General features: G+C 42.2%; 1 protein-coding gene across 1 annotated transcript in view; it reads right to left on the minus strand.

The window, feature by feature from the left end:
* Window positions 1-419: 419 nt before the first annotated feature.
* LOC139371022 (extended synaptotagmin-1-like) overlaps window positions 420-27,463 on the minus strand; it is a 39,713-nt gene continuing 12,669 nt past the window's right edge. The window contains exons 9-52 of the mRNA XM_071111047.1: window positions 27,019-27,195; window positions 25,214-25,296; window positions 24,923-24,971; window positions 24,755-24,844; window positions 24,442-24,543; window positions 23,733-23,804; window positions 23,480-23,566; window positions 23,066-23,215; window positions 22,538-22,657; window positions 22,226-22,402; window positions 20,426-20,511; window positions 20,145-20,193; window positions 19,903-19,992; window positions 19,403-19,498; window positions 19,151-19,222; window positions 18,535-18,621; window positions 18,259-18,405; window positions 18,017-18,126; window positions 17,732-17,936; window positions 17,408-17,584; window positions 12,293-12,375; window positions 12,030-12,078; window positions 11,806-11,895; window positions 11,563-11,658; window positions 11,301-11,372; window positions 11,131-11,217; window positions 7,511-7,657; window positions 7,075-7,208; window positions 6,133-6,268; window positions 5,910-6,016; window positions 5,637-5,778; window positions 5,280-5,456; window positions 4,872-4,954; window positions 4,532-4,580; window positions 4,241-4,330; window positions 3,940-4,035; window positions 3,630-3,701; window positions 3,462-3,548; window positions 3,148-3,294; window positions 2,933-3,069; window positions 2,520-2,651; window positions 2,310-2,412; window positions 2,007-2,056; window positions 420-1,806 (exon numbers count right to left, since the gene is read on the minus strand). Of these exons, the coding sequence (XP_070967148.1) occupies window positions 1,779-1,806; window positions 2,007-2,056; window positions 2,310-2,412; window positions 2,520-2,651; window positions 2,933-3,069; window positions 3,148-3,294; window positions 3,462-3,548; window positions 3,630-3,701; window positions 3,940-4,035; window positions 4,241-4,330; window positions 4,532-4,580; window positions 4,872-4,954; window positions 5,280-5,456; window positions 5,637-5,778; window positions 5,910-6,016; window positions 6,133-6,268; window positions 7,075-7,208; window positions 7,511-7,657; window positions 11,131-11,217; window positions 11,301-11,372; window positions 11,563-11,658; window positions 11,806-11,895; window positions 12,030-12,078; window positions 12,293-12,375; window positions 17,408-17,584; window positions 17,732-17,936; window positions 18,017-18,126; window positions 18,259-18,405; window positions 18,535-18,621; window positions 19,151-19,222; window positions 19,403-19,498; window positions 19,903-19,992; window positions 20,145-20,193; window positions 20,426-20,511; window positions 22,226-22,402; window positions 22,538-22,657; window positions 23,066-23,215; window positions 23,480-23,566; window positions 23,733-23,804; window positions 24,442-24,543; window positions 24,755-24,844; window positions 24,923-24,971; window positions 25,214-25,296; window positions 27,019-27,195 (4,620 nt within the window). The 3' untranslated portion in view covers window positions 420-1,778. The remainder of the gene's footprint in view (window positions 1,807-2,006; window positions 2,057-2,309; window positions 2,413-2,519; window positions 2,652-2,932; window positions 3,070-3,147; window positions 3,295-3,461; window positions 3,549-3,629; window positions 3,702-3,939; window positions 4,036-4,240; window positions 4,331-4,531; window positions 4,581-4,871; window positions 4,955-5,279; window positions 5,457-5,636; window positions 5,779-5,909; window positions 6,017-6,132; window positions 6,269-7,074; window positions 7,209-7,510; window positions 7,658-11,130; window positions 11,218-11,300; window positions 11,373-11,562; window positions 11,659-11,805; window positions 11,896-12,029; window positions 12,079-12,292; window positions 12,376-17,407; window positions 17,585-17,731; window positions 17,937-18,016; window positions 18,127-18,258; window positions 18,406-18,534; window positions 18,622-19,150; window positions 19,223-19,402; window positions 19,499-19,902; window positions 19,993-20,144; window positions 20,194-20,425; window positions 20,512-22,225; window positions 22,403-22,537; window positions 22,658-23,065; window positions 23,216-23,479; window positions 23,567-23,732; window positions 23,805-24,441; window positions 24,544-24,754; window positions 24,845-24,922; window positions 24,972-25,213; window positions 25,297-27,018; window positions 27,196-27,463) is intronic.

Genomic DNA, 27,463 nt, shown 5'->3' on the forward strand with positions numbered 1-27,463 from the left:
TTTCGTTTGTTTTGTTTCTGTTACTCGATGCACAATTTGGAAACTATAAACAAGAAAACGAGTTGATATCCAGTTTTAGATTTCAAACCGAAAAAGTATTTAAAAAACGATGTATTTCCTCGTTTGGTCTTGCCGAAATGAAAGGAAATAGGAATTATCCAAAATTACAAGGAGCGACTCAAATAACGTTGATGGATATGTCCACTTCTGTTGTTTGAAAACGAGTGTGCTTGCTGCATTTATAATAGTTTAATGTATACCACACGGAGTAATATGGCATTTTAATCAGTTTGCAGAATAATTTTGGTTAAATTTTGAACCCGACTAATAGGTTTGTAGGACTTGAGGACTAGTTTCTGTACCACAGGAGATTGCTCTCTTAAGGTGCAAAAAGTGTTTGACTGCCACGATGCACACTGATTGTATTACCATCTTTATTTTTTCAAAGGAATTTTCATTTTGGCAAAGTTAAGGGACAATATATGCACAACTGTAATGCGTTAAAAAATCTGCTGCAATAAAACAAAAATACACAAATGTAAAACACATCAAAGCAGTATAGTAACACAAGGGCAAGTAAAATATTTTAAAAGTTTAAACAAAAAGATATGTAACAAAATGGAATGGAGCATAACAAACACTATGACAATGAAATGGCAGATAAATAGTTTGAAAGGAATAACTGTTAACACTCCATTTAACACATTTTAACCCCACTTACCCCTATCTGTAATCTGTATTATCAGTGACTTTGGCTATTGGGTGCATTTCACATGGATTATATATGGATGACAGTACTGTATATATCATTGTTATATACTATAGTGGTAGTCTCTGTTTAATAACATAAGGCAAAGTAAGGTAACATAAAAGCAATGCTCTTTTAGTAAGGGAGGTTCCTGACTAGACACTGAGTAAAGGCGTGTGGGTTAAGGTGTATTGTGTATCTGACTACATGAGACTGAATATGCAAGGGCCCATACTGTATCTAAGCCCATAATACTGTACTTTCAATCTTACATATTCCTCATTATCCTTCTATTAATATTAACATGCTTAACAACCCACAACAAATAACATTCCATAATATATTATGGAATTCCCTGATATATCTTCCAAATCATGTTTGTTACTTTGGTATTATCAAATACCGAACTGATACTGTATCCTGACAACGCATTTTTCTGGTCCCTATTCACTTCCTGTTTAAGGAAAGAGTTTCATTACCTTGATAACATGAACTCCTTCCTCACTGGCGAGATAAATGCATATAACTATAATTCATTAGTACATTAACCTTCAACGTACATAACCTTCAAATGATCTTCAAATAACCCTAACAAGTTGGTAATATACATTTAAAAAGTAACTTTCATAAGCAGGTATAACCCTCATCAGTTCTTAAAGTGTGCAGGTATAACCCTTAACCTTCTTAAAGTGTGTAACATCCGTAAGTATATACACATTTTGACCTTCATAACTATTACATCATAACTATTAATACTAGGTATAAACTTCAGATTAAACTGTCTAATACTGACTTTCTGGTCCAATCCAGATTGTCTGACGTATTGAGTTGCCCTGTCTTTAGTGATAATATTGATATGTGAATATATAGAGATAGACATTAACAGGCAGACAAGTGACGAGAGGTGAAAGGACAGAGCAGGCTGCAGCAGCGGTAAAGGTAGGTGGGGGAAGGCATCAGCGTGAGTTAGGCTGTACAGGTTAACTTTAAACCTGTGGTATAACAGGTATGACAGCTGCAGACAGATCCACTATTCAGCCTCCTCTTTCAAGTCAAACCTGTGGGAGGGTTAAAGTAAAGTACAAGTGGTTTAATTAATTAACCAATCATTTTGTATGGCTACCACTCCAACGAGAAGACGCACACATAATAACAGCGTCAAGGTCAGTGTATTATGGCTAAATTGTCAGTCAACCGACCTTCGTTAGCGCAATCAATCCATTTGTTAATTGCTACCTGTTTTATGGCTACTACTCACCATTCTGTGACACCAGAGGCCAGGTCAATCTGAGCCAGCTCTATGTGCACCTGAAAGAAGAAGTTTGTTAAGAACAAATATTACTATACACAGCATTCAAAACAAGTTCCATTTGCATAATACTAACATGATATTGCATGGGTGGAACAGAAGCATGAGTCATCATTTGCACCAGGTGAGAAAGAAAAAAAAACAATGTTCAGACACCCATGTTTACTCCAAAGCTACCCAGCTGATACAGTTTAGTATGACGAGTAAAATATAGCCATAAAAGAAGATGCTGTAATCCAAGCCCAGGCTGACCTGTCCAATGATATCGCTGCTCCTGAAGGACGCTGAGCTGTTCTTCACCGACACACTCAGACGCCTGCGCCTGGCCTCCTCCACAGACAGATCAAATTCAAACCTACACAGAGGGGCAGGGACAATACCTTTACACTCTGCTGCCATTTAACACAGATAAGTTCAAATGACTCAGTTGGCAGTGAGACACACACATATAACATCTCACACCTCTCGTTATATTCTGGGTTCAGGTCTCTCTTCTTGACGCTTGTCTTCCTCTTGGTGGCCTTGGTTTTGTCTGGCAGCAGCATGAGGGAGATGTAGGTGTCCAGGCCATCCTTACTGGAGGACTCCAGATCCCTATACAGAAACACACAACATATAACATGATCCATGGCCTTAAAAACCAGTGTGGTCAAATGGTAAAGTAAGAGAAAGAGGTACAGTATGAGGAATTTGTTGAAAATATATAATAGGGATATCATTACATGAATGGACCCTTTCTTTAGCAGTGAGTTCAAAACTAGGCTATATGTAGGGGGCAGTAGTGTTTGTAGACCATCATGTGACCTGACAATGACAAACTCTGTGCTCTTGCAACATGAAAAGAGTTGAGTTGATGCAGACACTCAGATGCAGACCTGCAGGCATGGACTGCAATGGTGAGTTTCTTCTCCTTTGAGGCATAGGAAAGAGACAGCTTCACCTGCCCACAGTTTCCTGCAGTGCACGGCAGTGTCCCTTGACCTATCAGCTCCACCATTTTAGAGTCCAGAATCTGTTGAAAGATACACTTTGTAAGTAATAATTTAAACAGTAACAATAGAGGATACAGAAGTGTGTGTGTGTGTTTCACCTTAAGCTCAGCCCTCAGTAGAATCTGACTGTCAGGTGAGGCCCCATCCAGGTGCAGCCACTGATCCAGGACCAGATCTGGTTCTGACAGCAGCTCTCTGATTGGTACCACCAGAGAACCCATCGCCTGATCCCAAGCACTGGAGAGCTACATGTAGAGATAGAGAGAGACAGAGACACCCTTAAGTGACTGACCTGCTGCTGACCTGAACAAAATGTCCACATTAATGGACAATAAAGAAATTGTATATTGTTGTAAATGAGTAACGCAAGAAAAAGCAAAGTGCTTGCAATGACACTCAAACAACCACTCACCTTCACTATGAGCATCTCTTCTTTGGGGTCACGAACCAGGAAGTAGAAAGCCTCGTCCCACTGGGGGGAGTGGGTGCGATCACACACCTTAAGAGAGATAGGGAAAAGAGACGTTAGTTGGTCAATCTAAGACAAATTACAAGCGTGATATTGTAAGCTGAGTCTCACCTTGGTTCTGTAGGTTGTCTTCCCCAGAGCTAGCTCAGCTCCAGCCTTTGGCTCCTTCCCACTCTTCTTTAACTAGAAACACAGATAAAGGTCACTCTAGGTCAATTAGTGACATAACTGATAAGGGAAGAAAATGGATAATGTAAGACTATTATGGTGAGATAATGTATCAGCAGTGAAACAACACAAGAGAAAATAACCATGTGAAGCATCACAGTTTATCACAAACATCAGATGACAGTAGGCCATCAAGATCATGGTAACATGACAACAGAATCCCATCAGAGGTAAAAGGTCAAAGGTGACTCACAGGCAGTGAGTGGGCTCTGTCCATATAGACAAAGAGGAGAGCAGTAGATGGAACAGCCTTGTTCTGGTAGGACTGGAGAGACTGCAGCTGCAGCACCTGGAGGTTGGGGAGGAAAGAGTTACATTGAGACGTCTCGTGATACTAATGCTGTGCTCTGTTATGCCACATAGCAGGAGTTATGGAATGTGAATCAACTGCTTTCTGCAAATAGAAAGACTTTCTTGGAGTGACTGATAGGATGGGGAGGAAAAAGATAGGAGATGAGAGAGACAGAAGAAACTGAGAAAGGAGTTGGACTGACCTGATCCAGTCTGTCTGGTTGTGATACTGTAGGTACCCACTCCAGTACCAGATGTACACGACCTGACTTCACTTCATTCAGAGTGTACCACTGGAACACAGAAATATACGCTTTAGACTGTGTACAAATCTGGCAAATTCAGTAGAGGTAGAATGTAAAGCTAGACTGTGACAACAGTAATAACCTCACAATCAAAACTTTTATTACAAGTGATAAAAGGGCCACAGGACAGAGGAATTAAATCAATTCCAAACTCTGCCCTGACTTCCTGTATAAAGACTCTTGACTCACCTGGTCTGTGTACTGGGACCTGATGACATCACTCAGCCTGATCATGAACCTGCACACAAAAAAAACAAAAAAGTTTTGGCAACTTTTTGGCATTAGATTCTTGTGACTTTTTATATAGATCTGTTTGATACGTAATAGTAGAAAAGTAGAAAACTTTGCAAAGCCGTCTACCATAAGGCCAAAGTGTATAAAGACAGTACATCTTATCTTGTGTGCCAAATAGGGCTCTGGTCAAAAGTAGTGGACTATAAAGGGAATAGGGTGCCATTTGGGACTATCACTTGAGTATCAATAACAGGTTACTGATTAAACAGTGTATAGTTGTCCAGTTAGAACACACCTGCCCAGGAAGTCATCAGAGTCCATGTCTTTATCATACAGCTCTACCTGGATCTCCTCTCTAGCCTGGGGGGTCAGCACAGTCTGGGAAACACACATCAGGGAAAATCAATAACAACAAAACTAAACACAAATAATACTATTACATGATAATAAGGAAGAAAATGTACAAAGGTCACAAACTTCTAGTGGTCTCAGATACATTTTTATGACAAAACCCTTCATAATGATCCACGAGTGGAGACACTGCAGCTCATACAAACAATCTCTACTCTAAACTCTAAAATGTATAGCTTTTACTTTTTAAGGCACCGCACAATACATTTTACTGCTCATTTAAATGTGCACAATGTCCAACACCCTGTCCTAGAGAGATGAGCTTTCCTAAAAACTCCAACTCCCTCCATACCTCATACATCTCGTTCCAGATAGGGTTGAGGTTCTCCTTGATCACATGACTCTTAAACTTGACCCCTCCGATGTTGATCTTGACGTAGGGGTCACTCTTGCCCTTCTTCAGGCCCCCCATCAGTTTATCCATGGCAACCAGATCCTTGCCCTCCAATAGGTGGATTCTCATCACCCCCTACAGGACAAACAACATAACCCCAGTGACACTCAAGCACGTTTTGAAGGCATCCTAGTATTATCAAAATATGAAATATTATAGTCTTTTTGATACATTTTTGGTTTAATCCTTTACATTTTGGTTCAAACTATTGGTCTAAGCAATATATTTGTGTTGTCTCTTCAGTGAAGCACCCACCTCTGTGCCAAAGCTGGGGTTAGGTGTTGTGTGAGGAGGGCGGGTTTCAAGGACGACATCAGGCATGGCCTCAGCTTTCTCAGGTACAGACACAGAGGGAAGGCTAAACACTGTAGCTCTGGCAATGTCTTCTATACCAGACCTGAGTATACACACATAGGAACACAAACACACACACAGCATGTTTATAGTTGCTTCACCACACTGAAGATTGTCTATGCAGAGTCAGAGTACATGAAAAGCTCTCTGCATGCGTTGTTGAATGGAGCTCACCCTGCTGTTGGCTTCTGCCAGGGTTCTTGCTCCTCAGTGTCTGCTGTGACTGACTGTTGGGTGATGGTGATAGGTTCCTCCACCTCACTGTCTTCTGGCTCCTCTATCTGTCGGTCAAAAACACACGTCAATACTTTCACCTGCAGCTATAAAGTTGTAGTCGGTCATGCAATTCATATGCATCTTGAAACCCATATACAGACATCCACATCCAGGATCTCACCCCAGTATCAAAGCTGGGATCAGGGCTGGTGTGTGTGGGGAGTGTCTCAGGAGGGCTGGGGTCTTCTTTGGCAGCCTCAAAGACCTCTTCTTCTTCAGGTTCTGAGACAGCGGGTTGGCTGGAGACTGCAACAGACCTGAGAATAAACACAAAGAGACACACATGTTGAAGAGTTTTATCATTTACATACACTTTATTAGGGTTTTCACGGTACCAGTATCACAAACATACGATACCTGATTTTCCGTGGCAAAAAGGAAAACACAAAGCAGATTCAACTCTTTGGTCCTTTAAAAAACCTGCTGTATGTAATATATTGTGTGCAATAAAAAAACATGTCATTCTGGGGGACAACATTGTCACGACTCCTACCAAAGGTGGCTCTCCTTCCTGTTTGGGTGGCGCTCGGCGGTCGTCGTCACCGGCCTACTAGCTGCAACTGATCCCTTTTCCCCTTTCTGTTTATTGGTTTCACCAGTTTGTGTTTTAGGCTGATTAGTCGGCATTTATTTACCAGTAGGCCCGCCTGCTCTTTGTGCGGGATTGTTTTGTGTAACTTGTGTGCACGTCTGTGTGTTACGTGTTTCCCATTTCGTGGGTTTTGCTGGACTGTTTAAGTCCCCGTGTTTGGGGCATTTGTTTTGTTGTGCGCCCTGTGTTTCGTGGGGTTGGCTTATGTTCGCCGTTTTGTGCATTAAATATAGCACTACCCTGAACTCTCTGCTTCCTGCACCTGACTTCTCACCCACTACACCCAGTACGTTACAAACACGAGGCTGCTTGTTTCCAACATTAGGACTGTTTTCTTCAGGAAATGTTGTCCGCTTCATGTTTTGTCCCTTGCCACGTGAAAACCCTACACTGCATTCACTTGCATTTGCAATCAACTTATAATTACAATTCAACAATTTGAATACTGGGAGGGGCCAAGACAAAACTCACTCCTCAGATGGCACCTCATTGTGTTGTTCCTCCTCATTGGTCGCAGTAACTTGCTCCTCACTGTATCTCCCAAGAGTAATAGTTTCTGGACCTTGTGGTAGCCCAACACCCTCAGTCATCTTTGAGTTCAGGATCTGTGAACGAAAACATGCAGCTAATTACTTACCAATAGCTTTAAGATTAGACTGCTAGGTGCAGGAAAAGTACATAACATGTCCCATGTGGCTCTGTTGGTAGAGCATGGCACTTGCAACGCCAGGGTTATGGGTTTAATTTCCACGGGGACCAAAAATATATGCACTCACTAGTGTAAGTCGCTCTGGATAAGAGCGTCTGCTAAATTACATAAATGCACTTTGTGTACTATATGGCACATTTTGTTCCTCACATTGATAGTTGATGTTTGTGAGTGCGAGTATGAGTGTGTGTGTCTCACCTTGAGTTCAGCCCTCAGTAGAATCTGACTGTCAGGTGAGGCTCCATCCAGACTCAGCCACTGATCCAGGACCAGATCTGGTTTTGACAGCAGTTCTCTGATTGGTACCACCAGAGAACCTATCGCCTGATCCCAAGCACTGGAGAGCTAGAGAAATTTAAATACAGAGTGAATTAGAAAGGAAAAGAGAAAAGGGTAGAATGGGAGATTTGTATGGATGAATTGCATTTAACAGTGACTGTGCAAGCTGTTTACAGTGGGGTTATGGTTCGGTTTGGTTTCGGTACAGCGGGGCAATTAAATGCCATTCACAATGTTCCCAAGATTGACTGTTGTGACAGGATTGTTATGTTGGGCATTATGGGAGGTGGAAATTTATCAGACGTAAATACCAGTTGGACGCATTCATGTGATTTGAACAATTGTCTAACTGCCAACAAGCTACGTCAACTATAAACTAAGAGTACAGCTATTAGGCTTGAAAACAAATTATAAAGTAAAAAATACACAATAATAGATGGCTTTTTATGAATAATATTTTGTTGTTGCATTTAACTCCCGAAAATGCTGATATATAGAGAAATTTCCTTAGTAGGTACCATCAGAGGTCACCATGTGGGACAAGTGGGTGCTCAGAACTATAGATGAGTTTCCCACTAAATTAGAAGTTGGAGGGCCATTCACAAGGATTTTTCCCAGTCGTAATGTGGTAAAATTCCACTTCCTACTTGGTTACGAACGCACCAAGACACTGCCTCATTTAGTGCCAGTTGCGCACTTGTGACTCTCGTACTGTGCTACAGACACGCCCCCTTTACATCTCCCACTCTGGCGTAATATGATAGGCTGTCACTGTGAAGTAAGCGCAACACAGGGTGCATTGGCCAATTCATTGAAAACTTCGGCTTTGGCTTGCTTATATAGAGCGGGTACTACCTGTTTGCTGAAATGGGTGCAAGAGGGAAGTTCGTAACGTGGCTCGAGCACTTTCATTTTCCATTGGTTTTGTCTTGTCTTCCATCACACCTGGTTCCAATTCCATCAATTACATGTTGTGTTTTTAACCCTCTGTTCCCCCGCATGTCCTTGTCGGTAATTGTTTCTTGTAGTGCTTGTATTTACCGGGTTTTGTTTGACCCATTTATTGTATTGTTCTGTTGGCGGTGGTTTATGGATATTAAACGAAACCGTTGTAAATCAGTTTCCGCTCTCCTGCGCCTGACTTCTCTTCCGCCAGTACGCACCACACTACAGGGTGCTATAAACCAAATACTGTAAAAAATATATAAACATAGCCTACCTATCGCTCTTGTAATTTCTTTGGCCAGGTCAGAATCAGCTGCCATGGGCTGCATGAATGCAGAGGGGAGACAATTGCCTTTCCATCTTGCTCCGGTATACTCGGGTGATGTCAGCGTAAATGTGCCAACATATTTGAGTTGTTGGCAGCTGCATAAGCTATTCTCGTTGAGCGTGGCGACATACTGTTAATCTTTTACCCACAACTCTCTGTCCATCGTCGTTGTAATCTACTGAGAATCCAAAATGTTCCCAACATGGAGATTTAAATGATGGAGGATCCTCCAATTCTGGTGAATCGATCCCACCACTCGCCATCATACAGAACTAGTTCCTGGCTGCGCTTCACAAAAGGACAATTTGAAATGCGGCCATTAAGATTTTAATTTTGATTACAACGTTTACATAGGCTCATAGGCTCTAGTTATTTTAACGGAATAGCCTGAAATGTCAGCTCAGATTTACTCAAGAGGCATAGGCCTACAACGCAAAGTATATAGGCTTAGTGTTTTTATTTTGCCAATATACAGTGCCTTGCGAAAGTATTCGGCCCCCTTGAACTTTGCGACCTTTTGCCACATTTCAGGCTTCAAACATAAAGATATAAAACTGTATTTTTTTGTGAAGAATCAACAACAAGTGGGACACAATCATGAAGTGGAACGACATTTATTGGATATTTCAAACTTTTTTAACAAATCAAAAACTGAAAAATTGGGCGTGCAAAATTATTCAGCCCCCTTAAGTTAATACTTTGTAGCGCCACCTTTTGCTGCGATTACAGCTGTAAGTCGCTTGGGGTATGTCTCTATCAGTTTTGCACATCGAGAGACTGACATTTTTTCCCATTCCTCCTTGCAAAACAGCTCGAGCTCAGTGAGGTTGCATGGAGAGCATTTGTGAACAGCAGTTTTCAGTTCTTTCCACAGATTCTCGATTGGATTCAGGTCTGGACTTTGACTTGGCCATTCTAACACCTGGATATGTTTATTTTTGAACCATTCCATTGTAGATTTTGCTTTATGTTTTGGATCATTGTCTTGTTGGAAGACAAATCTCCGTCCCAGTCTCAGGTCTTTTGCAGACTCCATCAGGTTTTCTTCCAGAATGGTCCTGTATTTGGCTCCATCCATCTTCCCATCAATTTTAACCATCTTCCCTGTCCCTGCTGAAGAAAAGCAGGCCCAAACCATGATGCTGCCACCACCATGTTTGACAGTGGGGATGATGTGTTCAGCTGTGTTGCTTTTACGCCAAACATAATGTTTTGCATTGTTGCCAAAAAGTTCAATTTTGGTTTCATCTGACCAGAGCACCTTCTTCCACATGTTTGGTGTGTCTCCCAGGTGGCTTGTGGCAAAATTTAAACAACACTTTTTATGGATATCTTTAAGAAATGGCTTTCTTCTTGCCACTCTTCCATAAAGGCCAGATTTGTGCAATATACGACTGATTGTTGTCCTATGGACAGAATCTCCCACCTCAGCTGTAGATCTCTGCAGTTCATCCAGAGTGATCATGGGCCTCTTGGCTGCATCTCTGATCAGTCTTCTCCTTGTATGAGCTGAAAGTTTAGAGGGACGGCCAGGTCTTGGTAGATTTGCAGTGGTCTGATACTCCTTCCATTTCAATATTATCGCTTGCACAGTGCTCCTTGGGATGTTTAAAGCTTGGGAAATCTTTTTGTATCCAAATCCGGCTTTAAACTTCTTCACAACAGTATCTCGGACCTGCCTGGTGTGTTCCTTGTTCTTCATGATGCTCTCTGCGCTTTTAACGGACCTCTGAGACTATCACAGTGCAGGTGCATTTATACGGAGACTTGATTACACACAGGTGGATTGTATTTATTATCATTAGTCATTTAGGTCAACATTGGATCATTCAGAGATCCTCACTGAACTTCTGGAGAGAGTTTGCTGCACTGAAAGTAAAGGGGCTGAATAATTTTGCACGCCCAATTTTTCAGTTTTTGATTTGTTAAAAAAGTTTGAAATATCCAATAAATGTCGTTCCACTTCATGATTGTGTCCCACTTGTAGTTGATTCTTCACAAAAAAATACAGTTTTATATCTTTATGTTTGAAGCCTGAAATGTGGCAAAAGGTCGCAAAGTTCAAGGGGGCCGAATACTTTCGCAAGGCACTGTATTTTTATTTATTTATTCCTTCGGGTTCACAATGCAGACCGAACTAAGGTCCCTTTACCGAACGGTTCGGTACGAATATGTGTACCGTTACACCCCTAGTGAGTGACATTATGTTTAGATTAAACATTATCCATGTTTAGCAACTCCATCCTGAAGCAGACTGAACTCTCACCTTCACTATGAGTATCTCCTCTCTGGGGTCACGAACCAGGAAGTAGAAAGCCTCATCCCACTGGGGGGAATTGGTGCGATCACACACCTTCAGAGAGACAAATAAGTTCACATTCAAGGCAGATCCTGTTACAAGTCAAACATCTCAGCTCTACATGTACTGTATCTCACCTTGGTTCTGTAGGTTGTCTTCCCCAGAACTAGCTCAGCTCCAGCCTTTGGCTCCTTCCCACTCTTCTTAAACTACAAAAAACGTAGAGATCAAACAATACAACAGTCCTAACAAAAAATGATTGTGAGACACGAGACAAAATAAAAAAGCAACATCTGTGCTTAACCCATATTACAGCTGTAAAAGACAACAGACCCAATGACAGCAAACCAATGCCAGGGTTCATAAGCTCAAAGTGGCTCAGTGTCTGAGGTGACTCACAGGCAGTGAGTGGGCTCTATCCATGTAGACGAAGAGCAAAGCAGTAGAGGGAACAGCCTTGTTCTGGTAGGACTGGAGAGACTGCAGCTGCAGCACCTGGAACATGAGGAGGTTAGAGTTAAATCACATCAAAACAGGTGGTTAAAAGGTTAAAAACGAGTAATAGAATGAGAGATAGGGCAAAAGAAGAAGGGGGAAAAAAACAACATTTGTAGAGACAGAGAGGAGAGAAATAGAACTGACCTGATCCAGTCTGTCTGGTTCTGATACTGTAGGTACCCACTCCAGTACCAGGTGAACACGACCTGACTTCACATCATTCAGAGTGTACCACTATAACAGACACAAATCACACATCAGATAGTGTTCTGAAACTAAAAGTAATGCAATATGAAGATGAGTGTTCCAATGAAAGAGAGTACAGACATTATTTAGTACAAGAGAAGAGGGAGACATGTAAACCTTACCTGGTCTGTATACTGGGAGTGTATGATGTCTCTCATACTGATGTTACACCTGTACAAAAAAATGGCGCATCATTGTAGACCAAAGTAAAACTAAACACTTACAGGGAACTACAAAGCATGCTTCAAACCAAGACAACAACAGGGTAACAAAACATTACAGGACATCGGCTGAGTACCAGACCAGCGCCCTATGGCCTCTGGTCAAAAGTAATGTACTCTATAGGGAATAGAGTGTCATTTTGGACACAAAAGCAGTTTCTCACCTGCCCAGGAAGTCATCCTTGTCCATGTCTTTATCATACAGCTCTACCTTGACCTCCTGACCTGCCTGTGGTGTCATCACAGTCTGGGGACAAACATCACAATGATGTTAAAACCATAGGGAGGAATCACACATATAGAGCACAACGGACAGTGATAGACCAAATGTAAAATACTTTATACTAATATTTTTACAGTAAAGTGTACAAAGTACGCATTTCCACTATTTTCACTCATCAGAGAGGAATATATTTCATGAAATGGAGTTATAGAGAACAGTTTACACAGACAGAGACCACAATTAGATAGAGAAAGAAGAGACCGTGCTGCAGAGAGCTAAAGACGAAAACAAGGTTGACTACAGTCAGAATACAATGTTGGTTACACTTGGCCAGAGCTGGGGTCAATTCTATAGTCGCTATTGTCACGCCCTGAACTTAGAGAGCCCTCGGGGTTCTCCGTGGTGTTTTAGGTCAGGTCGTGACTAGGGGGGTTTCTAGGTATTATATTTCTATGTTGGTGTGTGTGTGTATGGTTCCCAATTGGAGGCAACTGATGATCGTTACCTCTAATTGGGGATCATGCTTAGTGTGTCCTTTTTCCCACCTGCGATGTGGGATATTGTTTTGTATGAGTGCCTATGTGCGCTATGTATTTCACGATCGTTATATCTTTGTTGTTTTGGAAGTTTCACTATCATTAAAATGTGGAACTCTACTCACGCTGCGCCTTGGTCTAATTATTCATGACAGAATATCCCACCACTACAGGACCAAGCAGCGTGCCCAGGAGGTAAAGGAGAGTTGGTCATGGGAAGAGATACAGTGCCTTGCGAAAGTATTCGGCCCCCTTGAACTTTGCGACCTTTTGCCACATTTCAGGCTTCAAACATAAAGATATAAAACTGTATTTTTTTGTGAAGAATCAACAACAAGTGGGACACAATCATGAAGTGGAACGACAATTATTAGATATTTCAAACTTTTTTAACAAATCAAAAACTGAAAAATTGGGCGTGCAAAATTATTCAGCCCCCTTAAGTTAATACTTTGTAGCGCCACCTTTTGCTGCGATTACAGCTGTAAGTCGCTTGGGGTATGTCTCTATCAGTTTTTCTCCACGCACCAGGCCTCCACTGCGTCTCCCCAGCCCGGTACGTCCTCTGCCAGCTCCCCGCACTCGTCCACCAGTGCGTGTTTACAGTCCGGAGTCTCTAGCGACGGTCTACAGCCCGGAACCTCTAGCGACGGTTCACGGTCCGGAGCTTCCAGCGACGGTTCACGGTCCGGAGCTTCTAGCGACGGTTCACACCCCGGAGCCACCATCGACGGTCCACGGCCCAGAGCCTCCAGCGACGAGCCACTGTCTGAGCGGGTGCTACGTCCCGCACCGGAGCCGCCACCGACGCTAGTTGCCCACCCTAACCCTCCCCATCTAGTTTCAGGTTTTGCGGTCGGAGTCCGCACCCCTTTGGGGGGGGGGGGGTACTGTCACGCCCTGACCATAGAGAGCCCTCGGGGTTCTCCATGGTGTTTTAGGTCAGGTCGTGACTAGGGGGGTTTCTAGGTATTATATTTCTATGTTGGTGTGTGTGTGGTTCCCAATTATGAGTGCCTATGTGCGCTACGTATTTCACGATCGTTATATCTTTGTTGTTTTGGAAGTTTCACTATCATTAAAATGTGGAACACGCTGCGCCTTGGTCTAATTATTCATACGACGGTCGTGACAGCTATACAGGTTGCTTAGGAGTTACTTGAAACAAATATATTTTCTGTTCAGAGAACAGTCAAGGTAATTGGAAAAAACATGTACAAAAATAAATAATTCACAGGAAATATTTAAACGTGACAAATGGTTTATTTTCAACCATTTCAATGATTTTGAGATTCAATTATGGGGGATTTTGCACAACATTTTCACTCAATGCGTTTTATGCAACTGCGCACAGGGCTCAGGACCCTTAAGAGTGGTCATAAATGATGACATCACAATGCGGATGACATCAACATTCCATTTAATAGACAGTTACTCAGATTTGGAGTTAGTTGTGTGAAGGCGGGTGTTGGTAAGTACCTGCATTTTATTTTAGTATTTAGGCTAAACATACATTTTTCAGTGAGAAAACAGACATTGACATCTTATTTGTATGACCATACTCTGAGCATAACTTCTACAAATGACCACACATTACTTAGGTGGTGGATTTGGATTTCTGAGCTTTAACTATTGTTAATCATTAGCTATAATAGGAGACATGAGGGGTGCAATTAAGCTTGGGAGGGGCTGAGTGCAGGGAAAACGGTCACATGTGGCAGTTCTGATAAGGGGGGAAGAGAGCTGGGGGATAAGGGGGTCTAGGTCAGGTCACGTTAAGGGAAAAGGAACCGTTTATTGCCCATATCACTTGGGAATAGTTTAAATTAATGAAATACCCTAAACTTAAGCTATGTTCAATGTTAGCAGACATTGTAATAATGATAAAAGTCACAGAGGATTTTCTTCTGAATAACTGGTCAGGGCATAGCACTTTCCATTCAGCTTCAGGCAACGTTGATGTAAGGCTCTATCCCACGTGGGGTGCTACTTCTATCCGTCACGCCCATTGTAGCTTATATCAATGTAATTACACCCAACACAATGTTGTAAAACAGAATGCTTCCCACCACTAGATCACATAACTAGATGTGAGATTGACACGACCATAATAATCATCATGAAACGGCCTTGGAAGTTCCATAAGTATAAACCAACAAAATTCATTATTTTTTACATTAACCTGTTTAACTGCATTGATATGGCTTAATTGAGCTTAGTCCAGACTCGTTTTAGTTGAAAATACTATGACGGTACACAAGGGGAATTTAAAACAAACAGATTTTTTTTTGCAGGTCTTTTGTTTCCCCACATTTATTGAATTAATTTCCCATCAAGAAAATGTATCCCCATTCCCAAATCAAATACTTTCATCGATACCACAAAAACCACAGACAAATACAGATTTTTACTCCAATCTGGCGACCCTCATAAAATCCGACATAGTACCAGTATCCCAAAGTATTAAGTGAAAACAAGCATAAAAAACAGCATTGCCATTAAATAATAAAAAATTAAAAACGTAAGGTAACTATAATATTATATGTATTTCGGTGACAACCTGGTTGATTAACAATATTGGGTTGTTAACACGTTTGTTTTTTATATAAATAAATGTGGGACACAAAAAAAAGCAGTGTAGAACACGACTGCCCAAAATCTATCATAGTCCTGACTCGTTGGCCCCCCCAAAAGTTTTTTTACTATCAATGAAGTCGCACAAAAATGTGTCTTTTCCTACAAATAAAATCACAATTTTTTTTGTCTTTTCACACGAATTAAGCCACACAAAAACACACGAAATCTGCTGAAATACTTTTTGTACATATCACGAAAACTGCTGAAATACTTATTGTGTATATTTTTGCATGAATTGACTCCCATGGCTGACCTATACTTCTCTATAACTGGGCTAATAACTCAAATGGGCTAATAACTCATCAACGAGCAAAGAATATCAACAAATGTGCACACGCACGACTCTGTGCTCTGACCTGAAAAGTGCATTCACTCGCGGGTGATTGGTTGAAAGACCCCCGCCAAAAAGAATAGTAGATATTTGGATGAGGCAGGCTCTGTGGTCCCTATTTGAATAGATAGATCCTGGTTAGTCTCAAACTATCAGAACGTTTTGACCAATCAGAGGACTCGTTGGAGTGGCTGAGATCCATACAGGTCAGGTTTAGTGGGTGGAGCTTAAGTCATAACAACCACGTGAGTTGATGGGTGATGCGTCATGCTTGAATCACAAAAGTAATGTCATACAGCTTTATTCTGGATTTTAAAAAAATGTAATTATCAATCTACACACTATACCCCATAATGACAAAGCGAAAACCTTTTTTTTTTTTTTTTAATTTTTGCAAATGTATAAATTTTTTAAAACAGAAATACCTTATTTACATAAGTATTCAGACCCTTTGCTATGGGACTTGAAATTGAGCTAATGTGCATCCTGTTTCCATTGATCATCCTTGAGATGATTCTACAACTTGATTGGAGTACACCTGGGATGCCATCCCCACCAACACTCTTCCTAGAGCTGGCTGCCCTGCCAAAAGGCACATAAAGGACTCTCAAATCATGAGAAACATGATTCTCTGGTCTGATGAAACCAAGATTTAACTATTTTGCCTGAATGCTGGCTCCATCCTTAAGGTGAAGCATGGTGGTGACAGCATCATGCTGTGGGGATGTTTTTCAGCGGCAGAGACTGGGAGACTAGTCAAGATCGAGGGAAAAAAAACGGAGCAAAGTACAGAGAGATCCTTGATGAAAACCTGCTCCAGAGCGCTCAGGACCACAGACTGGGGTGAAGGTTCACCTTCCAACAGGACAACGACCCTAAGCACACAGCCAAGACAATGCAGGAGTGGCTGCGGGACAAGTCTCTGAATATCCTTGAGTGGCCCAGCAAGAGTCCGGACTTGAACCCGATCTAACATCTCTGGAAAACTGCAAATAGCTGTGCATCGACGCTCCCCATCCAACCTGACAGAGCTTGAGAGGATCTGCAGAGAAGAATGGGAGAAACTCACCAAATACAGGTGCGCCCAGCTTGTAGCATCATTCCCAAGAAGACTCAAGGCTGTAATCGCTGCCAAAGGTGCTTCAACAAAATACTGATTAAAGGGTCTGAATACTTATGTACATGTGATTTCAGATACATTGTAAAATAAGTCTGTAACGTAACAAAATGTGGAAAAAGTCAAGAGGTCTGAATACTTTCCAAACGCACTGTATGGTAGAGACATGGGTTTTGGACTGTTGTTTTTCTTACTGAATTAAATGGGCATATTTGTGTAAACCTTTAATTAATTCATCCTTTTATGGGTGAACACCCTACTATGTGTTTGTGATTAGACCGATGTATCACTACTCTAAGTATTATGTAATACTGTATAATATATTATGTACATGGAGCTGTACTGACAAAAAACAAGTTAATGTGGGTTTACGGTTTAAAATGTATATAGACACAACACATTTTTCCTAAAAACTACAACTCCCTCCATACATACCTCATACATCTCATTCCAGATAGGGTGGAGGTTCTCCTTGATCACATGACTCTTAAACATGACCCCTCCGATGTTGATCTTGACATAGGGGTCACTCTTGCCCTTCTTCAGGCCCCCCATCAGGTTGTCCTTGGCGATAAGATTCTGGGCCTCCAGTAGGTGGATTCTCAGCAGCCCCTAAAAACAAACACTTGTAACAAGACTGCACAAATACAGCAGTATAGCATGACATACCTAATTCACACAGTACTGTATGTGGTACTATACTGTATACCTAAAAAAAAAAACTGTAATAATGGCCTTCACTGGTATACTGTATCTCACCTCAGAGCCAAAGCTGGGACTAGGGTTGGTGTGTGTGGGCAGTGTTTCAGGGGGACTGGGTTCCTCAGTGAGCTCCTCAGGTACTTTCCCAGAGACCATCTCAGTAGCTGTTACTCTCTTAGCCTTCTCTGGCTCTGGTGCTGGGATAGAGGGAAGGCTGGGGACTGGAGCACTGGGAGTGTCCACTGAACTAGACATGAGCAGACTTGGTGAAATAAAATAGAAATTGGTTAATCGTGTGTGTTTGTGTGTATGTGTGTATTAGTACACCCTCATTTGTTCTACCTCTTCTGCACTGTGTTTCTCTCCAGTCTCTGTTCAGCAGTAGAGGCGGCTTGAGCTCTGGATTGATCTGCCCTCTCCACATCAATCTCACACTTCTTGGGACACAGCAGCTGTAGTAGAACAACACATTTAATAACACCACCATATAACCTTATTACAAAATATCATGCATTGAATTAACACACGTCTAAAGTGACTCCTACAGAGTAATCGAGTGTTTGTTAAGTGCAAGTATGTCTCACCTTGAGTTCAGCCCTCAGTAGAATCTGACTGTCAGGTGATGCTCCATCCAGACTCAGCCACTGATCCAGGACCAGATCTGGTTCTGACAGCAGCTCTCTGATTGGTACCACCAGAGAACCAATAGGCAAGGTCCAACTGTGAGACAACTAGAGGAGAAGAGAAAATGGAAGATGGATGAATAACCTCGTAATTCTGTGAAGAGTATAGTACCCTTTTATAAAAACCCACATCTTTAAGCTCTGATCTAAAAAATATATTTTAACATACACACTTACCTTCACTATGAGGAGCTCTTCTCTGGGGTCATGAACCAGGAAGTAAAAAGCCTCGTCCCACTGGGGTGAGATGGTGCGATCACACACCTTAATAGAGATAGAAAGGAGGCATGAGCAGTAATTCACTGTCACAGATGAAAATATCAAATCAAATTGTATGTCACATGTGCCATATACGTGAAATGCTTACTTACAAGCCCTTAACCAGCAATGCAGTTCAAGGAATAGAGTTAAGAAAATATTTACTAAATAAAATGAAATAAAAAATAAAACAAAAAGTAATAATAAAATAACAATAACGAGGCTATATACAGGGGGTACCGGTACAGAGTCAATGTGTGGGGGTACAGTCTGCGGGGGTACAGGTTAGTCGAGGTGATTTGTACATCTAAGTAGAGGTAAAGTGATAATAAACAGCGAGTAGCAGCAGTGTAAAAACAAAAGGGGTCAATGTAAATAGTCTGGGTGGCCATTTGATTAATTGTTCAGCAGTCTTATGGCTTGGGGTAGAATACCATATTAATATGACCATATTATTTTTAAGACACATTGAATGGTTTTACAGTGTCATATGTCCATTTTTAACAGGACACATTGAATGGGTTGTCTGTCTCACCGTAGTTTTATGGGAAGTCCCCCCCACAACAAGTTCAGCTCCCACTTTTGGCTCCTTCCCACTCTTCTTAAGCTGGAAACACGCCACAATAAATAAACATTCAAAACAAACACACTACACGTGCACAAAAGAGGCACCCAGGTTCATATGCAAAATATAATTAGTCCTCTAAACATAAACATCATTAACATTAGCCCTGCACACAAAATCATAAGACCCCCTCCAAACTGAGAAAGAGGTGCAAAGACTCACTGGCAGGCCGTCTGCCCTCTCCACAAACACAAAGAGTAGAGCCATAGAGGGAACCTCCTTGTTGTGGTAGGACTGCCTGGACTGGAACTGGAACACCTTGGGGACATTTACACAGGTCACTGGGTCTGTATGGCACTGTGTACAAGGATGCATTACTCTGATGGCAGTGTGTATAATGATTTTATTAATTTTTTATTTTATTTAACTAGGCAAGTCAGTTAAGAACAAATTCTTATTTACAATAATGGCCTACCCCGGCCAAACCTGGTCCAACTGTGCGCCACCCTACTGGACTCAAAATTCACAGCCTGGATTTGAACCAGGGTCTGTAGTGACGCCTCTAGCACCGAGATGCAGTGCCTTAGACCGCTGCGCCACTCGGGAACCCCATGACACGTTACACTACTGTGTAATACTGCTTATTATAAAGCTTATGTTTTGCAAAAGAGATTCTCTTATCACAATACGATATCTCTAATAAAAGAGGAAGAAGGGCTGACCTGGTCCAGTATGTCTGGTTCTGATACTGTAGGTACCCACTCCAGTACCAGGTGAACACGACCTGACTTCACATCATTCAGAGTGTACCACTGGAACAGAGAGACAACAACTCAGTGCAGTCTACCACTGAAACAGGGAAACTAGTGAGCTTTTACATAGGATGGCAACATATGCAGTGGTCTGTTTGTGTGAAGGAAAGTATGAAGTCATGTTAACTCTGATGCAGGCAGGCAGATCTCACCTGGTCAGTGTATTGAGAGGTGATGATATCCTTCAAACTAATCTTCAACCTGTATAGGTACATAGGAATATCAGGTTAGAGCACAAACAACTGTACAAACAAACGGAAAATGGAGCAAAATCTAATCCGTGGGAGTTACATGTCCATGCCCTAGGGGGTGCCAAAGTCACCACACATAGAAATCTATCTAGTTCCCAGAGACTCCATTTGCATCCCAAATGACACCTAAAGTAGTGCGCTATATAGAGAATATATTGCCATTTGGGTCACAACCTGCATACCTGCCCATGAAGTCATCTTTCATGTCCATGTCCTTATCAAATATCTCTACATGGAGCTCCTGGCCAGGCAGCGTGGTCAGTACCACCTGGGAGACAACACAACACACAACAACAGCTTCAGTAAAAGCAATATCCTACATACTAAAACTGGAAACACACAGGGAAGCACTGAGGTTTTGAGGTCACCTAATATTTTCCTCCAAATAATGTGTAAATACTCATTGGTAGACTGCTGTCCTGGTTGTTAACAGTGTTCATTTCGTCAACAATAACTATGACGAAAAATATTCGCCCCATGACCGATTGTTCCTATTGAAAGCTAATGACGATAACGATATGAGATGCCATGAAAAAAACAATAAATGTAAGAAATGAGTTTTCATTTTAGTTGACGAAAATGTGACGAGATGAGGATTTCACGTGAGACTAATGGACATTCAATTTGACATGAAGCTCCTTTTCATCTGTTTTGTCCAATCATAAGCATGAATGCCTTTGCAGAATATGTCATGCAATCCTCTCATTGGCAGAATTAACGTCTTTCAATTGCGCGGTCCGGCTCTTCCACACAGCTCCCGTGAGGTCACTTCAGTCACTCGTCAATCTTTTGAACTGGTGCGCTGTCACGCCCTGACCTTAGAGATCCTTATTATTCTCTATGTTTGGTTAGGTCAGGGTGTGACTCGGGTGGGAAATTCTATGTTTTCTATTTCTTTGTTTTTGGCCGAGTGTGGTTCCCAATCGGAGGCAGCTGTCTATCGTAATCTCTAGTTGGGAATCATACTTAGGCAGCCTGTTTTCCACCTGAGTTTGTGGGATCTTGTTTTCTGTTTAGTATCTGAGCCTGACAGAACTGTGCGCTTTCGTTTTTTGTCTTTGTTATTTTGTTTTGGTGTCATCAATAAAAAGACGATGTACGCCTACCACGCTGCGCCTTGGTCCACTCTTCATTCTACAACCGAGAGCCGTTACATGTGCATTCAGGACACTTCAGTTGTAACTAACCTAAACTAGAAACAATAATGTTTACTCTCTCTTACTTTCATGTAGGCTATTTCTGCTTAGATCACATCAGAAGCTCTATGTTATTAATCTGTGTTGTCGCTCTCGCGCTTTGCAAATGCGACTGCAGTAGTTTTTTCCCCCAATTGGAAATAGGAATGCTATTTGCTGAATATTAGAGTACAGTAGCCTAACATTTCTGGCATTGTTGGAAAGCTCAGATTCTCCCCCTGTTAGGGGAGTCAATATTATTTACTCCAATCCAAAGGTTATGATGGGGAGAAAAGAGATGTATGCCTTCATTGTTTACCTGTAGCCAAGGCTTTGTAGCCTATGGTAAATCATGGCTGGCAATGGTTACAATCTGCCACAATAGCAATGTGCCAGCTATATGAGGGTCTAGTTGGACAAGGCTATCTTAATGTGCACATGATGATATAGATTATTTCATGAGGGGAAAATGCAATAAAATGACTGTGATTAAAACTAGACTAAAATGGTCCAGAGTTTTAGCCGACTGACAACAAAAACTAAGGATGAAAATACTCAAATGTGACTAAGTCTAAAAGGTATTTTAGTCATAAAGACGAACACTAAAACTAAATCTAAAATAGCTTCCAAAATGATCACTGGTTGATAAGCACTCTTTTTAAGGTTCTGTTTTCTGATGACCAGAAGGCTCCTTGAACTCATTATAACCCTACAGTGGTATGACTGTCCGTTTTAACCAATTACTTTATTTGTTTTGTTAAAATGTTCCGACTTGAAAATTGAGATAATATTAGGTTGATATCGTACCTCATAAATCTCGTTCCAGGTGGGGTTGAGGTTCCTATTGATGACCCGACTTTCAAAGGTCTCACCCCCGATGTTGATCTTAACATAGGGGTCACTCTTGCCTTTTACCATGCCCCCCATCATGTTGTCCTTTGGGACCAGATTTTGGCCCTCCAGAAGGTGGATTCTAAGCACCCCCTAAAACAACAAAACACTGAAATTCAGTATAGACTCAGACTCTTCAACATTGCAATCCTACTTTAACTTGGTTTAATTGTAACTACCTTAGTTACTAACAATAACATGTATGTCCATGTATATTATATGCTTTACCTCTGTGGCAAAGCTGGGGTCAGGGGAGGTCTGTTGGGGGCGTATCTTTGAGAAACCAGCTGCTAGGCCAGCTGCCTCTGTAGAGGAAGTGGGAATGTTCTCCTCATCCAACCATAGCACCTGAGAGAAAAAGGGAGAGCGAGAAACAATGAGAGAGAAACAAAGAGAGAGAGAGAGAGAGAGAGAGAGAGAGAGAGAGAGAGAGAGAGAGAGAAACATAAGAAACAAAGAAAGAGAAACAAAGAGAGAAACAAAGAGAGAGACACAAAGAGAGAGAGAGAAACATAAGAAACAAAGAGAGAGAAAGAAAGAGAGAGACACAAAGCGAGAGAGAGACAGATAGAGAAACAAAGAGAGAGACAGATAAAGAGAGACAGAAAGAAAGAAAGAAAGAAAGAGAGAAAGAAAGAAAGAAAGAAAGAGAGAAAGAGAGAGAGAAGAATGCATTACACATTGGCCAGACTGAGCTTTAGAGATGTGCATCCACCTTACAGTAGGTTGGGATTGAGAGGAGGAACCTGTCCTTACCCTGAGTACAGTGTTGATGTAGATGCGGCTGGCAGGGCCAGATTTGTCAAGCTGGAACCACTGGTCCAGAGACAGGTTGGGGCTGGACAGCAGACGGGACAGAGGGATGGACAGGGTACCTAGAGTCTGTATCCGGTCGTTGTCTTTCACCTGGAAGAGATGGGAGGATAGTGAGAATGTTCAATGAAGAATACACACATAGGAACGAGTGTGGTCATTCAACAGATTGCTATGAGGAAACAGACAGAAATAATGCATTCAAATAATGACAAATTGGTGTAAAACATGTAATGGAGTTAGAATATCAAATCAAATCAAATCTTATTTGTCACATACACATGGTTAGCAGATGTTAATGCGAGTGTAGCGAAATTCTTGTGCTTCTAGTTCCGACAATGCAGTATATCAAGGTACCTGAATGTCTATTGACTGCTTGCGTGGATCTGGGATGAAGAAGGTGAAGGCATCCTCCCACTCTGGGTTGATTGTCGTCCAACAGGTCTAAAAACAGTGTTAAGGAATAGAGAGAATGCTAAATAGGAGTGGGTTTGACTTCAAAGCAAAGGGTTATGATAGTCTATTACTATGGTAGCCACCTTTGGTCTTCAATTCCACTATAGGAGCCGGATGGAATAAGTCTAGTAAGTCACTACTCTGGTAGTCTTACCCTGCTCTCTCGAGTGATGTCCTGCACAGACAACTGCACCATGGGACTGGGTTCTTTGTTGCCCTTCTTCGTCTAAAACACACACATACAAACACACATCAACATATAAAACTTACAAACAACTTGAACACTTTATTAATGTAGCACTACGGGGGCTTTGGTTTCGGCCCAGCACTATCAACATTTGATTCAACTAATCAAGTTATTGATAATTAGATTTGATTAGTTGAAACAGATGTGTGTGTGCTGGGTTTGTAACAAAAGCCTGCACACTCTGTAGCTCCTCAGGACTAGGGTTGGTAACCACTGGCATAGATGTTGCATAGCAACCGCCGAAAAACAGTAGAAAGAGGAAACAGAGTTGAGTGCCAAGAGTTTCAGGAAGTCTAAACACAGAACCACTATGGGTGTGTTTCATTCCAGAAGGTTGTTCCCTCTCCTTGGCTCCCATTCACTTCCTTTTGCAGATCAGACAGGACTGGATAGGTGAAAACAACATGCCGTGACAGCTAGCCTTTAAAGCCGATGTTGCAATTATCTCAGATCAGTGATGGGAAGTGAACAAGGGCCGAGGGTAGGGAACAACTCTGTGTAACAAGAACCCTAGTGACAGTTGCAGCGCTACCCTCGCAGCCACAGACAGGATGCAGCTTAAGGGCTGAGAGAGGAGGAGGAGGAGGAGGGGGGAGGTTGACGAGGTGTGACTCACAGGAAGGGCTTCAGCCTTGTCCAGATAAACTGCCAAGATGGCTGCCGAGGGGGGATCAGAAGTCTTACTGGACACTGTCAAGTTCTTGTTCCTCTGAAGAACCTGGGAGAGGAAGGGAGAGGGGGAGGAGTTGAGAAGAGGGGAGAGGCACTTAGCTCTAAGCACTTTTTATTCTGCACATTCCTTCACTACAGCTCACTGCCAGCGTACACAGTCAGCACAGTGTATAATCAAACAAGAAGGAATGGGCCTCATACTGCTGTAACATGAACTTTGGGAGGAATATTATGATAGGGAGGATACAGATGCAGACCTGCTCCAGTTGCTCTGTATTGGGCAGCAAGACCAACCACTCCAGTCTGAAATGGACCCGTCCTGACTTGGTTTCTTTCAGGGTGAACCACTGAGAAACAAAAATACAGATTGGGATGACAAAGTAGTGTCTAACCGTGTCAGACATTCAATACTCAAAATAACTCACTTCATCAACAACTGTGGACTTCTTCACGATACCCAAATCTATCTTGGTTCTGTAGGAAACGGCAGAGTGGGAGAGAGAAATAAACAAAAACAGAGAAAACAAGACAATGGAGAAAAATAAAGAAAAGAGGTCCAGCAGTATTTAAGGAAGAGAAGAGACCATGTAAAACACTAGGAGACGTTCTACTCTTTCTACTCAGTTACAGGGCTATGAGGTGAAAGGGAAGGGAAACAGTCAGAAGTGTCAGTGTGGCACACAGAAACCCATGGACAGGCAGAGAGATGTAGCTACCTCCCCAGGAAGTCATCCTGGTCTGGGTCTTTGTCATACACCTCCACCTCCAGCTCCTGACCTGGTACTTCATGGACTATGACCTGACATACACACATGGACATACAGTTGCATTCGGAAAGTATTCAGACCTCTTGACTTTTTACAAATTTTGTTACGTTACAGTCTTATTTTAAAATGGATTAAATCGTTTTTCCCCCTCATCAATATACACACAGTACCCCATAACGAGAAAGCAAAAACAGTTTTTTAGACATTTTTGCGTATCACATGTACATAAGTATTCAGACCCTTTTATCAGGATTTTGTTGAAGCACCTTTTCCAGCGATTACAGCCTCGAGTCTTCTTGGGTATGACGCTACAAGCTTGGCACACCTGTATTTGGGGAGTTTCTCCCATTTGTCTCTGCAGATCCTCTGTCACGTTGGATGGGGAGCTGCACAGCTATTTTCAGGTCTCTCCAGACAGGTTCGATCAGGTTCAAGTCCGGGCTCTGGCTGGGCCCCTCAATGACATTCAGAGACTTGTCCCGAAGCCACTCTCCTACCACGCTTCACCGTAGGGATGGCGCACGTTTCCTCCAGACATGATGCTTGGCATTCAGGCCAAAAAGTTCAATCTTGGTTTCATCAGACCAGAGAATCTTGTTTCTCATGGTCTGAGAGTCCTTTAGGTGCCTTTCGGCAAACTCCAAGTGGGCTGTCATGTGCCTTTTACTGAGTGGCTTCTGTCTGGCCACTTTACCATAAAGTCCTGATTGGTGGAGTGCTGCAGAGATTGTTGTCCTTCTAAAAAGGTTCTCCCATCTCCACAGAGGAACTCTGGAGCTCTGTCAGAGTGACCATCGAGTTCTTGGTCACCTCCCTGACCAAGGTCCTTCTCCCTCGATTGCTCAGTTTGTCCTGGGAGTAAAGCTCTAGGAAGAGTCTTGGTGGTTCCAAACTTCTTCCATTTAAGAATGATGGAGGCCACTGTGTTCTTGGGGACCTTCAATGCATGGGGACCTTCAAAACATTTTTTTGCCACCCTTCCCCAGTTATGTGCCTCGACACAATCCTGTCTCGGAGCTCTACGGACAATTCCTTCGACCTCATGGCTTGGTTTTTGCTCTGACATGCACTGTCAACTGTGGGACCTTATATAGACAGGTGTGTGCCTTTCCAAATAATGTCAATGAATTGAATTTACCACAGGTGAAGTTGTAGAAACATCTCAAGGATGATCCATGGAAACAGGATGCAACTGAGCTCAATTTCGAGTCTCATAGCAAAGGGTCTGAATACTTATGTAAATAAGCTATTTCAGTTTTGATATTTTTCAAACATTTCGAAAGACCTGTTTTCGCTTTGTCATTAAGGGGGTTTCTGTGTAGGTTAATGTGGGAAAAAAAAGTAATTCAATAAGGCTGTAACGTAACAAAATGTGGAAAAAGTCAAGTGGTCTGAATACTTCCAAATGCACTGTACACAACACCATGAGGACCAACAACACAGAGACATCAATGTGCAGACAATGTGGCTCTTTACTCTATGATTACTCAGTTTGACTGTGTGTCATTGGCAGAGTGATTGTCTTGTAAAAAAACGAAATAACCTTAATAGACAGACATACATAGGGGAATCCCCACATTGCTACTGGACCAATGCATTCTCTACCAAGTAATGTATTCTCTCCCTAAACAAATAATTGGAAATGAAGACATGCTGTTTTGCAACAGTAAATGCAACACTAACATGTGGCAATGACATTCAATGAAATAGGAATGAGTGATTTTACGCAATCCTCTGGCTCCTGGCCTCCTCACCTCGTACATCTCTCCCCACTTGGGACAGACAGTGTTGTCCACAACGTGGGAGGTGAAGGTCTGAGGACCCACCCTACACAGGGCGTAAGGGTCAGACAGCCCTGCTATCACCCCCTTAATGTAGTTGTCCTTAGCTGGCAGGTCATCAGCTTCCAAGAGATGGATACGCACCACACCCTGAAAGGGGCAGGAGATAGAGACAGCAGGGTAGAGGGAGAGAGGGAGAGAGAGAAATAGAGGGATGAGAGGGCACAGATACAGAGTAGGAGGGAACAATGAACTATTTAATGGGGAGGGAGGGAGGGAGGGAGAGGAAGACAGTGAGAGGATTGATACTGGTATAAGCTCTACTGTGTGTAACGTCTGTATATCAGTTTGGCAGTTATAAGCTCAGACAAGACACAGAGTCTGTGGTCTGAGTAAATAAATGTGTGTTTATGGAGAG

Source organism: Oncorhynchus clarkii, chromosome 17, assembly GCF_045791955.1.
Source record: "Oncorhynchus clarkii lewisi isolate Uvic-CL-2024 chromosome 17, UVic_Ocla_1.0, whole genome shotgun sequence".
Classification (NCBI taxonomy): domain Eukaryota; kingdom Metazoa; phylum Chordata; class Actinopteri; order Salmoniformes; family Salmonidae; genus Oncorhynchus; species Oncorhynchus clarkii.